Here is a 17203-nt window from a genome sequence, read left to right as displayed (position 1 = left end):
TTTACAAAGTTTCAGAGATGGCATAAATGCATTACACAGCAAACAGAACTATGCTTTGATATGAGTCGCTGAGGTAAAATAAAGTTAGGTCAGAGCTGGCTCAATTTAGTCTGGCTTTTATGCAGCATTACGTTTTTACACAGACACAAAGCAGCCCTTACGAAAATCAACCAATATTTTACTACAAATAAAAGCCCACAAGGTTACTATAGTTAAACTGTGGTAACTACAAAATAACCACTAACACGATAACCTTAGTTTAACCATGGTAACTGACATTTACTGGAAAATATCGCGTTGGATTAAAGTTACATTTTTGCATTATAGCCATTGGCTATGTGTTTTATGTTATAATTTGTGCTGTTATTTAAAGATTTAAAGAGTGTTGGAAAACGATACCTGCACATGTGCACGTGTAGACGAGCCTCAGCGACCTGAGGGGGAGTTTTAAACGGAACTCATCTTCCGTTTCATTTGTACTCGGACAGTATTAGCTGTAACACCAAACAAATCGTAAACTTTAACACGTGCGGGGCTTTTTCTGAGCATTCGCGCTGTGTTTAAACCTAAGGATCTTCGCTAAATAAAACACGTATACTTTAGGCAGAAAATGGTGGGGAAAATTAAACGGGTCCGGCAGAAGCTCCATCACGGCGCCGTGAAGCTGGAAAATGAGCACCAAAACAGAGCCACGCCGGAGAATACACCGATTAAACCCGTTCAACTCTCACAAACAGATTCACAAGAGACCAAACTCAGCACATCTGACAGCAGCATCAACAATAACTCAAAGGTATGGATATGTGTTCGTATTATTCATTTGTCGTATACTATTATATATTGCACAAGGGAGTGCCATATGATAATATTGTACCCCAGTGTAATTTCTCCTCAAGATGAACTAAAGAACTAAATGAGTTTCTTCATGTGTGTAGGCTTTCAGTTTTCCCTCTGGAGTTTTTGCTGGAACTAAGATCTCTAAAGAGTCTTTAGTTCAGACGCTGAAAGTTGATGAAGCATCACATGTGACCAACAGCAAACCGTCTGCAGGAGAACACAAAGGTGGGGTTTTCCCCTTCTTTTTTTAATATTTCTTACAGATTTGCTTTCAAATATGTAAACATTTCAACTGAATATTAAAGTTTAGTTGTTTTTTAAATAAGCAAATCAAATAATACATAAATCATTATATCGTACTGTAATAATATGTGCATCTTTTACATTTCAATGTGAAAATCAGATTCTTTATGATTTAAAAAAAATGTAAAGAATGATTTATTATTGATTCTTGATTTAATATTGTTTTTACTATTACAGAAATACTGTAATTGCACAATGTTTTAGCTTAATTCTGAAAGAGATGCAAAAGTTGTATAATTCTGTCAAATATGAAACAAAGCGTATACAAAATGAAGAATAATATTTATTTTATTGATATGTCTAAATAATTTAATATTTTGATTCTGCTATTGTTACACTTGAGAATTTTTTTAATTATTGTATTGTAATATAGTATAAATAAATACTAATCTATTCATATTTATATTTAAATATGTTGTTGACTAATTTAAAACTATGTCAAGAAATATTATCACTGTTAAAGTTTTTCAACAGTTAATATATAACTCAAAAATGGTAATTGATTATAATGTAATATACTGGATAATAATTTGTGTCTTTCCTTTATTTTGCATTTAAATGTGAAAAATACTTGTGATTTTAATCTACGTAAAACAGAAAATGTATAGGCCTAATGCAAAATAAAAAGGACCTTTATTCTATTCATTGGTCATTATCCGTTTATATTAATGTAACTTTTTTATTATATTGTTTTAACTGTGATTCTATTCGCACTAATTTGTGATTTAATATGTATTTGATGCTGATACATACTCTATTTATAGGCTGTAATCATTTAATATTCATGTTAATCAAACTATTATAAAATAATAATTTAATATACGGTTATAAAAAATGTAATATTATATTAAAATGTAATTACAAAAAATATTATTAATATTTAAATGCATTTGTGGCCACAAGATGGCGGACTATTACATGTTTTAGAAATCTTGTAAAATCTAACTTAGACTTTGAAAATGATGTCTATAAAATGTATTGAGTACTGGATGTTTGTAATCAGGGGACAGAGATTTGATTCATGCTGTAACTCAAGAGGGTTTTGTAGCTTAGCGGTCAAAGAAGATCCAGGCTCCTCACTGAAAAGCTGCTGGTTCGAACCCAGGAAGTAAGCGAGTGGTGAAGTTGTTTCAGTGTAATGAAGGTATGAAGGTGTCACACGTCCTCTGGCTTTGACCGGTCTCTATAAGTGTCCCCTGCGTGTGAGTATTGAGGCTGGTTAAGGAGGGCTGTTCTATTCCTGTCTGTCTGCAGTATAAATAACTCAAGCGTGAACATCACAGCGCTGCTGCATCAGTGCACTGACGTGACCGCGGCTCCACGGCTGTTTCTCTTGAGGAGGAGGCAACTAGTAAAGCTGGAGCCAGTGTATGAGTTACTGTGGCTATGGCTGCTGTTCTAGTATGTTTGCTGTGTACTACTTAGTATTCAGTCTTTTAGTGAGTGGGTTTTTCTGCAGACATCTTTAAAAAACTCTTAAACCACTTTTCTTTTACACACTTAATACAATTGTATTTGTTCAGTATTGATACAAACAAATTAACTCCATGTCTGAGAATATGTAATGTGTTTGGTATTTGTTTTTTTGGTGGAAATGTCATTTCGTTTTATTTTTTTCCAAGGCTAAGTTCGTAGCTATAGCATTTAATGTGTCCTAAATGCACAACATTAACTTTTATATCTACTTAATGTATTTCAATAAGTGATATAAATCATTTTAATATAGTAAATAATGAAATGGTTTATTTAGATGGTTTGCTTTTTAGTATAAAAATTCAGTCCTTTTGGGATTTTTCTTAGTTTATCAATTAATCAATGTATTATTTTAATAATATCCATTAGTTGTTTTAAAATTATATATATATATATATATATATATATATATATATATATATATATATATATATTCAATACAATTTAATTAATTCGAAAATTAAAAATAATTATATAATATAAATTTACTTAATTTAATGCTTTAATATTTAATATTATACACACATAAAATAGAAAAGAATAACATTTAAAATGACAATATATTAATTTGAACTGTTATTAAATGTAATTTATTTAATATGCTTGATTTGTTACGCTTCAAATTCAGGCAGTGATATTTAAATTTAAATTTTTTATATATGGGTTTTGTACATGTAACAATAAACAGAAATTTTTTTTTTTACATAAAATAAGTAATAATAAATTGAAAATATAATTAAATCACACACAAATATATATAATTGATATAAACATATATATATAATTATTAAAATAATTCGGAAGATATTTGATGTTTTGTTTGTTTTTGTACATTTTATGCACACACACATAGTACACACAATGAAAAATGATATATTTTATTTGAATATTTTTTTAGTCTAAGCTTCATTGGTGTAGTTGGAGGATCTAGTTTGATGTGCCCCGGTTGCGTCTGCGCTTGACGAGGTCGAGGTGGAGAAGGGATGTGCCCGCGGCTCTGCTTTGACAGAACGAGATTTTTCGCCTCTTTAATTGGGAGTATCATTGTCTCAGTGTGACCTCGGAAATTCACCTCCAGCTCATCTCCCCAGACGCCCTGCCACCTCTCCTCGCAGCGCTGGCGGGACGGGGAGATGAGAAGTGCAAGTGCAGAGGGGCAGAAAGGGCAGCCGGGGTGTTGTGTCCGCTCCTAATTGGCGGTGTCCGTTTCAGCCAGCTCTCTGAACATGATGCTCTCTCTGGGATGGATGTGGTGGGAATGATGGATTTTTTCCCCTACCCCTGGTTTGTGGCAAACAGACGGATGCAGAGCCCAGATTGGGTTTCCAGCGTCAGGAGTGCTGGGGGGAGATATGAGGGCCGGAGATCCCTATCGGGCAGATACAGCAGAAAAACACCACTGTTGTTATTCCTGTGGTGGCTGATGGTTGGATCGAGTCGCTCGCTGATGGGGGATGTTTGTGATCTGAGTGAGAGTGGTTTAGTGATGGCTTTAAATGGTTCAGAGTGTGGAAAACTGATTGAGGATCAGTCAGGGACTAGAAACTGGCAAACAGATGTTGAATGGAAAGAATGTAAACTAAAGTTTGGATTTTTGTTATTGTAATTTATGGTTTGCAGTTGAAGATTATGGTCTTTGATTTGGGTTTGCATTATAATTCGAGCGTAAATTTCAAAGTCATCGTATCTGAAGCAAGACACTCAAGACATTTCTTCAGCAAAGCTGTAGAAATAAATCTCAATCCATTCAACCCTGTTACAGAAGTTATTTTAAGAAAAAAAGTATCAAACAAATATTTTTCTTTTATTTAGGGGTAATAAGGTTAACCAACAACTAAAAACCAACATGTGATTATATCTAAACGTTAGTTATATCTAAATTAAAGCTAAATGATCAACCCTGTTACTCGTTCATATTTATGTTTTTATTTTATAGATTTTGTTTTATTTCATTTTCAGGGTTTTTGCCTGAATTTCAATTGCATAAAGTTTGGTAACAGGGTTGAATAAATTATTTCTTTAAAAAAAAAAAAAAAAATATATATATATATATTTATATATATATATATATATATATATATATATATATATATATATAAAAAATGTATGTGTTCCTGTGTGTTTTTTTTTGCATAAATATGCAAACATATACACACATAATATTTATCAAGAATATATAAAGTTATACTATTTTTATATTATATTTATATATATATATATTATTTTATAATTTGTGTCTATCATACAAATTTTCAACACTGTTACAGGATATTTAACTATTTTTATATATATATATTTTACCATTTTTATAATTTTTTTTAACTGTTTAAATATCCCATAATAGTGTTGAACATTTTGTACGTGTCTACTAAACATATGCAGATACATTTTTCTTTTTTTTTTTGCTGTTTAAATGCCATAAATTTACTTACTCTAAATTACTTGTGTAATTGTGTCAAACATATAATGTGCTAAATATAATATATTATTTAACAAAGTAACACACAAACAGTGTAAAAATATCTTGTTCTGAATTTATTGCCTTTCAATACAATATATATTGAGTTTCAGGCTCCCCTTTTTCTCATTATTGTCATTTTCCCAGCGGCGTTGTTTAAAAGCAGATGTTTGTGTTGCATTATCATATCATTGAAGGATGCAGAGGCTGAGGGCGTTTGTGTCTGGACTTCACATTGAGCTCTTTCTGTCAGAGATCGTCAGACTGGAACAAGTGATATACTGAGGAGAAATGTGGGTCGTAGGACATGACGTTTATCTCTTATCGGGTCTCTGGAGGACTCGTTTCTCCTTGAGCCGTTTGACCATGGCTGTGTCATGCCCATATACAGACAAAAACACACAGACGTCTGTGTGTGTTTATAAGACTGTTAAAACTGAGTGAAAGCTTGTTTTGATGTGTACATGACACGTAATCGTTCAGGATTTATAAGTAACTCTCATGTTATTCTCTTGAGTCTCCTGCATTGAATCTGTCTCCTGGTTCATCTTTCCTCACAGGAAGATGACGGTCATTTGAGATGCTGTTTCTCTCACAAACACACACACACACACACACTCACAAGAGGCCAGTCGTCTCAAAGTGATCGACACGTACAAAATAGCATAGACATAAATTCACAGAAATGTGCTGCGGATGTGGCTACATTTTTTCCAATTGGATTACAGATGTTGATTCACTTTTCACGGCTGGGAAATGAGTGAAAACACACTCTGGCATCAAAATGTGGAAAACACACATACAACAAACTGAAATAATTGAAGTTAAATCATTTAGTTTGAGCACAGAATGAAAATATTTTTATTGGAAAAGAGATAAAAACATTTTTGTAGATATTTTGTCTTACTCATTTATACAAAATATGCAATTTATTGATTGCATTTTAATCTGTGGATAAATAAAATGGTAGGTTTTATTATTATGTAAAGTAAACCTTGTTAGATAATCTTGTCACGATATGAGGAATTTTGAATTTTGAACGATATGAATCATTATATTGTTATTTTTGCGTTTAATAAAGTCTTAATGATATAAAGATTTGTGATACCAAAGAAATTTCTAAATCTTGTCACCAGTGACATCACAAAAAAACGAATACTAGCCTAAAAAAGAAAAGGGAAATGGAGACAAGTAAACAGTCAGCGATTGCAAGCAACAAGACACACACACACAAAATACTCTAGACCAAATATAAAGTAATCAAATGGATAAAAACACTGCATATTCTTCACTGTGGGAAATAAATATATATTCCTCCTCATTAAAGTTACAAAAGTGATTTAGTCAAGAGCAGTGAGAGATTTTCTCTCTTGTTGTTTGATTAAAATTAATGAGAGACAGCAGGAATATTAGACTGCTGTCACTTTAAGAGCTGCCTGGATCCAATATACTGTTACACAAGTGTTTTCTTTCTCCGCTATTTGTTTTCACTGAAGATCTAAATTACTTTGATTAATGATACTTGCAAAGACGGGCATTTTGACAAACGAGTGTGTATTTTACTGTTCAAGTCTTATGAAATAGTAAAATAACTCAATAGCCCTGTCTTCATGTGCCACTCTGACAGCGATCAAATGTAGTGAAATGAGTTCTCCTTCGCTGCTGATTGCGTTTCAAGAGCTTAAAATATCTGGTTTAAAACCGCAATGCTTATAAACACATGCAAACACTTAAGTTTTCATCACCACGTAGCACAGCAACGTCTGGTGAGCGTTTAACCACGATAGACACGAGTCCAAATTCATTACTGGATGACAAATTTCTACTATTTCAATGTGTCTGCCAGTATATCGCACACCTAAAAATAAAATAAAATAAAATAATATATATATATAAACAATGGAAATTGCATTAAAATGTCCAAAAATCAAATTTTGCACTCATTAGTTATGCAAATTTAGGGGGAAATCGCTATAATTAAAGGTAATATAACACAAGGCTTGTTTTGCAAGTCTGCTTTGCTTTGAAATATGCTTTATATAACCGTGATACCTCTTTGCTTTTGTTTTTGCAATGAAATGTGACCATGACACATTTTTCTGAGACTCAACGTTGTCCTCTTAAACATAAAGGTGCTGATTTGACCAAAAAGCTGCGCTTGATTGATCTGTATTGTGGTGAACGTCCACAGCCAGCAGGAGAGGTCAGTGAGGTCTCAGTGACCAGATCTTTGCAGAGCTGCGAAGGCGTTTTTCATGATCAGATATCTCATACAAACTCTTTTCCTCTGAATGTTGCTCAGCAACCAGAAGCTTGTTGGTGGTTGAGTTTCTCCCTGGAGATGAAGATCGCAGAGGTCGACTCATTCTGTTCCCTTCTCTTTGAGTTTAGTGCACTTGTGTTATTTTTGGACAAAACGTTCACTGTAATATAACTTTTTTTAGCATATGTTGCACAACACGGATCATTTGACAGTGCCAAGCGAAATTGTGTTTGGGCAGTTTGTTGTTTTATGCTGATTTTCACAATAATTCAATTATTATTAATTAATAGTATCTTTGATTTACACTTATCAACCAGATTATTATTATGATATTCAGTTATTAATACAAATGTAATTATTTTTGTTTAACACACAGTATACATTTTCTGAAAGTAGAGCAAAGTAGAGCATGTAAAGCTTTTTATTAGACTTTTTTAATAGTAATTATAATTTATACTAATAACTTGAATGGTATAATAATACTAAATTATTAACAACAATAAGTTGTATTTTTCTGAAAGTAAAACATATATCTTTTGATGTTTTAATTTTTTTCAACGCACAATTTTTTTATATTTAATTAGCATAATTATTATGACTATGTTATAACAATATTAAATGTTTAATTTAGTATTTTTTTTAAAGCCAATGTGTATTTCCTGATAGTGAAGCATTTTTTTTAATACACCCTAATTTAAATGTTGTTTTTAATAGTTATAATTATTATTATTAATTATACTAACGATTGGAATATTATAATATTTCCTGATTAAAAACAACTTAATCGATTCTATTAAGTGCACAGTATGTGCATTTTATAAAAGTCCTGACATTTTTATTTTTTAAATTTACAGAAATTGAATAGTGTTTTATTAATAGTCATTATCATTCTGTATACGAACAATTTGAATGTTATAATTAAATTATTACAAACAAATTAATAATTTTTATTAAGCACCCAAATGAGTGGATTTTCTGAAATAGCAATTTAAATCTAAAAATAAGAAAATGTAGTTATTATTCAATATACCATCAGAATATGTTGTTAATTAATTAATAACAATTTAATATTTTTATTTGGTCCATTTTTATGAAAATGAAGGGAGTAAAGCATGTGCATCACATATGACGTCTTAAAGAGGTTTATTTGTGGTTTGACCTCAGTGGTCTGTGAATGACCTCTGTCAGATGGACAATACACTGATACATACACACACAGGCAAATATAGATACCTCGTCACACTCATTCTGATCCCCAGAGGTCAGCACAATCGTTAAATACGCACAATATGCTCCTTCTGATAAGACGTCACTATCCGGGAACAGGAAGAGTTACATGCAGTTAAACAGACAACAGACATCCTACTGTAATCTATTCACACGAGGACTGTTGTTTTTTTCCCTTCTATATGCTTTCACACAGCCACACATGCCATAATATTTGATCTGACTGAAATCACTTAAACTTTTGTCTAATTTCAGAACATTGTTAAAAAAAAGTTTAATTAATTTTGTTTTACTTTTCCCACCATACTTTATTTTCTGAGCCAGCAGTGCAGTTCCAGGTTCATTTCTGTTGGGAACTGAACCTGCAGCCTTTGTGTTCATGGCCTTAACTGATTGGCTGCGTTATTTTGACAGGTGTGTGAAGTTCATGCTCCGCAGACAAAACAAAGCCCATATGAACCAAAACACCTGCATTTAAACCAAAACCAAAGCCCTCTTCAAAGAATAAGCAGAATGTGTAATGCATGTTTTACGTTTTGTATTTAAACCAGTGTTGTTGCTGGTAACTAAACTTAAAACGAATAAAAATAGTTTTCATTCATTAAAATAAATAAAAACGAAGCTTTAAAAAAATCAGACACTACTTTTTTAAGATTGTTTTTTTTTTTTTTAAGCTAAGACCATTTAAATAGTTTTTATTAAATTAGATTAGGTTGAAATGAAATAGAAATGATTAAAAAGATCAATTTGTTCATTAATTAAAATAAAGCTGAAATTAATTCTAATATGTTTTAGATAGAAACCTTGAACTTATTAAACATAATCTTAAGATTAGAAATGTTGAAATAAATGAAAGTATTAAAATGACAAAACATACTGACATTAAAAAAATTATTTAAGCGAAATAGAAAAATACAAAAACTAATAAAAATGTCTATATAATAATTTATAGTAGTAATAATACTAAAATAACATTGGTTTAAATCCGTCCCCATTTGAAAGTAATAGTTTGTATTCCATTTTTATTTTTATAAATTCCTGTACCATTTTATCATTTTTATTCCTGTTTATTTATTTATTATTTTATTTTTTAGCTGAATTTTTTTAACCAAATTGGTAATGCATTATAAACTAAATATAAAGTAGGCTTTTTAGCTTTTTCTTTTTCCTCTTTTGAGAATGATGATCATTAATATTGTTATTATTATTAATGTTATTATTATTATTATTAAGCCTTTTAGTGTTGAACGCATAAAATATTAGTAAAATTGATCTGTGATGATTCATGTGGAATTGTCTTTTTATTTCAGGCACAGGAGAAAAGAAGCAGCAGTCGAAGAAAGAAAAGATGAAGGAGCGCAGGGAAAGATGGCTTAACAGTGAGTGTTTTTTCACCTACTCTTCTTTCTTTCCCGCAAAGAAAAACACTAATATCATCAACCGAATGTGAAGCCATTTCTTTCATGGTGAACTGATCTCATGGGCCGGAGGGAACTTCAGAGATGGATATGGCGGGATCATTAACGCCGCACCCCGATTCTGACGCCTGTAAACGCTCGGGCCGATCAATGCGGCGTGTAACACAAGCTCGGGCCGAGGTGATTATAATTAGGATCTAATGGGACTCACGGCTCCAGCCGAAACCCAAGCCTCAGACTGCATGCGGCATTGTCAGGAAATTAAAAAGGGGGGAGGTTTGAGATGTCGATAGATTCATAAAACTCAAAGATGACCTTCAAGGTCTTAACAAATGGTGTACAAAAACACTCATATACCAGGTTAACAAAGTCATAACCGCGGTAGAAAAAACAGAATGGCCTCTTGTGAGATGAAAAATGACATTTAATTTGTGTTTGCAAAAAGACCTAGTGCTTCTGTCGAAGAAGTGCTTCTCTGTCTGTTTTTTTCTTCCCTACATGTACTTTGTTGTTTTTGGACCGAAGTGCTTGGGGTGTCCTGCTCACTGTCTCAGAGCTCGGGTTTGGGTTTAGATGGTCGGGTGACATCAGTCTTGTTTTCTGTCTGAGAGCTGGACAGGAAGTCACACTGGATATAGGCTTACTGGAATTAACCAACTTTCTCTTTTTAAATCAGAAATGATATGTGTGTGACCTACTGTGACTTTACCGTGATATGCATCGTTTGAGATATTATTTAAAAGCAGTTTATTTCTACGATTCCTTGCTGCAATTAAAAGGAGACTTGTTTATTTGAAGCGCTTTTGTGTTAAGAAATATGTATTGTACACTTTTATTTTTTTAAATGGTTTTATTTTATGCTTTTGTCTTTTGTTTTTATGAATGTGTGCCATTTTATGTTAAACCTTTTGATTTTTTTTTAATTTGTGTATATATATTATGCTTTTATTATTATTTTTTTTAATGTTTTTATTTTACTTATTTTTCTTTTTGTGTTTAATGCTTCTGTTTTTTTAAAAGGTGTTTAGGCAGTTTTTATTTTATGTCTTTTTAAAAAAAAATGTTTTACTATTTTATAATTTTGTTTATATTTTATCCTTTTTAATTTCATTTGACATTTAATTTAATTTATTATGCGTTTTATATTAATTTGTATGTTTTTGTGCTTTTTATGGTATTTTGTGCCTTTTGTCTTTCTGTTTAACAGCAGTTTGTTATTAAGTAAATTATTTTTATGATCCTTTTTTATTTTATACCTTTTTTCTACACTTGTATTTTTTTTTTATGCTTTATTTTTTTATTCACTTTAATGCCATTTTATTTAATCCAATTTATTGTTGTATTATTACAATATTATCATCAATTATTTTTATTATATACTATAATCTATATGCACATTTTTAATTTATACTTTTTTTAAACGCATCTTTAAAAAGTTATGCCTTTAATATATGTATTTTATACTTTATTCAGTAATGTTTTGTTTTATACTCTTTATTTTATGATTTCCCTTGTTTTTAAATGATCTCTTTTAATGTATCCTAATTTAATTGTTGTTTTTAACTGTTTAATTTTGTTCCTTTTCCGCTTGTCAGAGAACAGAAAAGACAATGAGAAACGGATTGGGAAGTGGCTTCTCAACTTCGCAAAGAGCCTGTGTGAATTTAAAGGAACATGTGAATCTGTGTCTGCACTTGTTCATGTGTAGTTTGTGTCTGTGTGGTCTCCAGAGATCAGTGCGATCAAGCTTGCGCGTGAGCAGCAGGTGGCGCAGGCGCGGAGGAAGGCCACACCCGTGGTGGGCGACATGAGGCCGCTGGCGGACGCCCTTCCTGAACTCTCCCTGCTCCTCCCGTCTCTCAAAACCTCTGTCGGCGCACAGCGGAGGAACAAAGCGTAAGCCTCCGTTTTCTCATTACTACACACAAGCTCTGGGATCGTTTATGCAGATTTGTGCATATTTTCTGGCGTGAATAAGCGTCTCAAAACAACAATTCATACAAACAGATTTCATTCAACACTTCTTTCTCTTTTATTTTATTCATTTTCTGCACACCAATTTATGTCTTTTCTTTTTCTGCCCTGTTGAGGTCTATATATTTACTGATTGTTTATAGTACATTTAAACTATTAATTTTTCTATTTCCCCAGAAAGATATCTAATAAAATGCCAAAGGACAAAACATAATCTCATAATCTCAAACCAGTTTTATTTTGTTTTACAAATGAATCCTGCGTCAACAAAAACTAACAGTCTTAAGAAATCACAGATCCCTGGAAGCTATGAAAATACATTGCTCAATAACAACAAATAAGATATTTATTAGTGCTGTCAAATGATTAGTCGCATCCTAAATAAACGTTTTTGTTTACATTATATATGTGTGCTCTTTTGTATATTTATTATTTGTATATAAATGCACACATATGCATGTACATATTTAAGAACACTTATACACTTAAAATATTTTTATATAATATAAATTATATTAACATAAATATATACATGGAAATATTTTCAAAATATATACGCGTTTGTATTTAATTATGCATAATAAATATACACAGAACACACAAAATTTAATCGGCTTGTAATTGGTCTTTACTTTGGAGTGATTTTGTTCTGCATTATTGTCTTTTTTTTTTATGTCTTTTTATTTCCGTTTTAGTTATTTTAGTACATTAAGGTAAACTAAATTAAAGTTAGAATGATTGCCTTGGCCACTATCTGAAATATATATTTTTTTCAGTTAAAGTTTATTTTATTTAAAGTGACCAAAATGTTTTTACTGTTATTGTGTTAGTTAACTATAATAACCCAGGTGTTAAAATGTAAACGTGAAACCGCAGAAAAAACTCTTCAGTCGCCCCATAAGCATATTATAGTAAAAAGTAGATTTAAATCGCACACAGGCTCTAAATGTGTTTCTTAAGAAATTAAGCACGTCACGTGTCAACAGCAATTCACAACGTTTTGTAGATTAATCGACTCACAACTGTTTAACTGCTTTGATTCAAACCACATCAGTCTGTTTTCTCTGTTTGTTTGTGGTGTTCTGTCTGTTTGTCGTTTGATGTGTTTTGAAGTCTTGCTTTGTCTTGAATGAGTCATAAATAACACTTGTGTGAAGAAAGCCTGTGCTCTGGAGAACTTCAAAGCCCGTCTCCAAATATGCCTCTGCATCTCTCTATATTTAACACACTTGAGCTTTTTTCTGACACGTTGTTTTTTTTTTGTTTGTTTTTTTAAGTTGATGATAAATATAAATTGTTTTGCATGTAACACAATTGTTTGTTCTTGTTTCTCATCACAGTTTGGTTAAGAAGAAACCAGAACCCACAAACTTCAGCTTGATGAAACCAGCCCAGAAACGAAAACTACTGTAAGACAATACCTTCCCTTTTATTTCCAAGCTTTGCTAATGTTAACTTCACAGTAGAATTTCATTTCATCAATTATTTAGTGCCACAATTTTTTTATAAAAACCTGGAGGTTAATGGACAAATCTCAAAAAACATGTCAAGAACAAAGAAACAAAAAATGAAATTATATATTTCATAAAGAGACAATAAATCCTAAATAAAGCCAATTTTTTATGAATAATATATATATATTTCTTTTTTCTAAATTGTCATGACAGTTGAGCACATTCTTTGTTGAATGAAAATTTAAAATATATAAAACGTAAAATACCAAATCGTAATGTGAGAAAATACCAAATCATGTGAGGTAAAAAGATTATTTAAAAATAATACCCTGTGTTTTGTAACATGTAATGTTTAATGTGCGTAAGCTGCAGGAATTATTCAATTGCAAGCCATTTAAAACAATTTATTTGCAAATTTTTATGCAAAATATAGATTCCACAGGATAATATTTAAAAAAGACACTGATTGCAAATGTGGCTACAATTATTGGTGAGAAGAAAGTATTAACCTTCTTTATTTTTAAATTAATGTCATGACAATTAAGCACATAACATTAATAAAAATAAACTAAGTTATTAAAAAAAAATACATTTTATAATTTAAATAAAATATTTTAACTTATTATAAATAATTGTATAATCTGTCTGTCTGTCTATGTCTATTTCTACACACACACACACGTGTATACACTGTATAAATTTAGCAGGTCTGGTTTAGTCCCATAACATTTTATTTGTGCACAGATATTATAACAAAGTCAACTGAATCTTTACATTTGTCTGGTTCCAGCGAGACTGAAGCATCTCACTTCAGCGAAGCCATGAAAAATCCCGCCTTCAAGACCAACCTTTTAGCTTCGCTTGGTGATCACCTGCGAAAACGTCTCAAACAGGAAGAGGAACAGAGTTAACCGCGACTCTGCTGCGCTGCCCTGTTGGTAGAGTCCAAGAACTGTATTTATCATACGCTGGTACATCGAAACAAACAAATACAGTAAAACCGGTTTTGGACATCCAGAACAGAATATGAAAATGAAGAAGAATCCGGAGATTTGCGTAACTTGCTTTATCTGAAATGCATAAACACTATGGAGAAAACGGTTTATCGCGGTTTCTCAAGTGTAATACCGTAAATTAGTTTTATGGGCTTGCTTTAATAATCATGTTGCCATATATCTAATGAGTGTTTCCACGCCGTCTGTTCCACATGGTCTTGGCAAGATAAAAATAAATCCATTGGAAAATGATTATGCATATGTTTTTTTTTCTTCTTTATTAGCAGCACATATTAAGAAAAGCTTGACTTATAACAATAAAATGGTAAAAATAAAAACTCCACAGGCTTAAACGGCATTAAAAATAATGCATTTCTTACTATGAAACCGACTCTACCTGCTGCTTTCGTTCATTGAACATCGCAGACAAAAGCCTCTAATTAAAGCAAGATCTGATATATCAGACGTTTAGCATCTGCTTCTGTATTTCTATGGCAACACGTTGCAGAAAGAAGGGATGGGCGGATGAAGGAGAAATGTGCACCCAAAGCCTGTCATTAACCTGACTTCTCTTCATGGCTTCATGAGCGCAGACTGATGGGGCTCTTTGATGTCTGATATCAGGGAGGGAGGACCTTCTTTTGGGTCTCGTCTCAGCCAAACTGGATCCACTTCACAATCCCATCATGTGTGTAAACGCAACATCATGGAGTAGCAGAAGCACACATGTAATGTTTGTGATGAAGTGAGAGAGGACTGTGGGTGTCGATGGATGTTCTTCACCCACACGAGATTCATCTTCAGCCTGTTCTTGTTGGTCTTTCCTAAATCCATTTATTATACGATAAGAAACTCTATGTATGATTTCAATGACAGATAGTTTAAAAGAAAAGCAACATTTCCGTATTAATATCTGCTCTGCGATAATCGTAGCCACATTTGCAATCAGTGTCAGAAATGAACCATATTCCTGACTTTCGTTTTTGTCAATGCAACTGTGTTGAATTGAACACAATTTAATTCTTTATTCAAGTAATTATGTTAAATGTTATCTAAATAATATGTAAAGTTTCAAAACATCACATACCTTCAAGTTTGTTTGTTTTTTTCAAATCTAGATAGTAAGATGGTTTATTTTTGCCTACTTTTGTTATTTTGTGTTTATTAATTATACCCTGGCATTTATGAACCTGGTCAGTAGTCATTTACAATATTTATACATTTTTTGACATTTAAAGAGAGTGATGTATAATTCTCAATTTAACTTCATGTCTATCACTAGAAAAAAAAATCTTCAGATTCTATATAAAAAATAAAAAAAAAACATGAAAAGGCAAGTGTTGTATAATGTACAATAGCTAGATTGAAATGAATTCTGTGTGTTTGTACAACTGATTATAAGGTGAATTATGAATCTAGGTGAACGCATTAGTCAATCTCTCAAAATCTGACAAGAACATGACTGGGCGATAATGTGAAGAAAGACTTATGAATATAAACATTGAATATGATTTTATTTTCCCGTTGTGACATATGTTATGACAGCTAAGTACAGGTCATTAATTCTCACGCTATGTTACTAGTAATTGAGTTACTGTACTATTTCTACAGTTATACGAAAAAATGCTATGTTATAGTAATGAGCTTTTTCGTCTTAATGCACATAGCACAAGCTTAATTTTCATCGTTTGGTCTCAAATTCTTGCAGCGTTTCTAAAATCAGATTTAGTTCTTATATAAAGCAATATGCGTCAGTAGATGGAGGCGGCCGCTGCTCGCGTGCGCGCGCTCTTCATCCTTCAGCGGGTCAGGCTCGCACCCGCACCCCAGCCCCCCTCAGATGAGTGAGTCACACACACACACACACACACACACACGGGGTCAGAACCATACCACAAGCCTTCATTCATTAGTCTTTATCAGCTGTCTCAAATGTATGAATTTTTTTATGTAAAAATATTTATCTATAAAATTCTATATTTTATTTAAATGGAAAATAATATTTATTTTTATTTATGCACATTTGGATTCAAATGCTAAATAATCAGACGGTCATTTAGTCAGATAGTATTTTATAAGTTGCCTTTGTTGTAGTATGCAATGATTAAATTCAGCAAGTGCCCTTCATACATACTAAAAAATTATATATATATATATATATATATATATATATAATTTTTTTTTTTTTTATCCACTTTTGCATAAAAATATATAATGTGTGTCATGATGAAAATGTGAAAATTATGTCTGGTGTTCCTTTTGGTTGGTCAGTCACACTAATTAATTATATAAATAAATATTTTATTTAGAATAGGTCTATATATATATATATATATATATGTATATGTATGTAAACATTCGAATACATACATACAAACATTTAAAATAAATTTAAATGTAAAATATTTTATATATATATATATATATATATAAACACAAACGTGTACTGTATGTATACATTCTGCCATTTTTACGTATAATATATAGGCTTTAAGTATATATATATCAGATTTCCTGTTTAACAAGTATGACTAAAAATGCAAAGGAATCTTTAAAAAATAAAGAGAAAGAAAGTATACTGTAACAGAACAGAATAATAATGCAGCTCTTAAAGAAAGAAACCAAAATATGGCAATATCGTAATATAGATTGTAATATAGGAGAGAAAGATGTTATTTATTGATCAAATATGTCGGTAACGATTCAGTTTGACTTTTAAAAAAAATTGGCATCCATCTATGTATCTTTAACTACGATATATATTAAAATCTATCTCATTATCTATAATCTAAACACTCTTT

General features: G+C 31.5%; 1 protein-coding gene across 1 annotated transcript; it reads left to right on the top strand.

Moving 5' to 3' along the window:
- Nucleotides 1–473: 473 nt before the first annotated feature.
- On the top strand, nt 474–14654 carry slx9 (SLX9 ribosome biogenesis factor). The gene is made up of 6 exons (XM_052589167.1): nt 474–793; nt 936–1062; nt 9872–9940; nt 11710–11875; nt 13294–13362; nt 14198–14654. The coding sequence occupies exons 1-6, from the start codon at nt 611–613 to the stop codon at nt 14316–14318; spliced, it is 735 nt and encodes a 244-aa protein (XP_052445127.1). The 5' UTR covers nt 474–610; the 3' UTR covers nt 14319–14654.
- The last annotated feature ends 2549 nt before the right edge of the window (nt 14655–17203 follow it).

Source organism: Carassius gibelio, chromosome B22 (genome assembly GCF_023724105.1).
Source record: "Carassius gibelio isolate Cgi1373 ecotype wild population from Czech Republic chromosome B22, carGib1.2-hapl.c, whole genome shotgun sequence".
NCBI classification, from domain to species: Eukaryota; Metazoa; Chordata; class Actinopteri; order Cypriniformes; family Cyprinidae; genus Carassius; species Carassius gibelio.
The sequence above is the reverse complement of the archived record's forward strand: the minus strand, read 5'-3'. Positions and strand labels throughout refer to the sequence as shown.

Coding starts and splice junctions, on each gene's coding strand:
- slx9 (XM_052589167.1), top strand. CDS start 611: ATGGTGGGGAAAATTAAACGGGTCCGGCAGAAGCTCCATCACGGCGCC. Junction 794..935: donor GCATCAACAATAACTCAAAG/GTATGGATATGT, acceptor TCATGTGTGTAG/GCTTTCAGTTTTCCCTCTGG. Junction 9,941..11,709: donor CAGGGAAAGATGGCTTAACA/GTGAGTGTTTTT, acceptor TGTGGTCTCCAG/AGATCAGTGCGATCAAGCTT.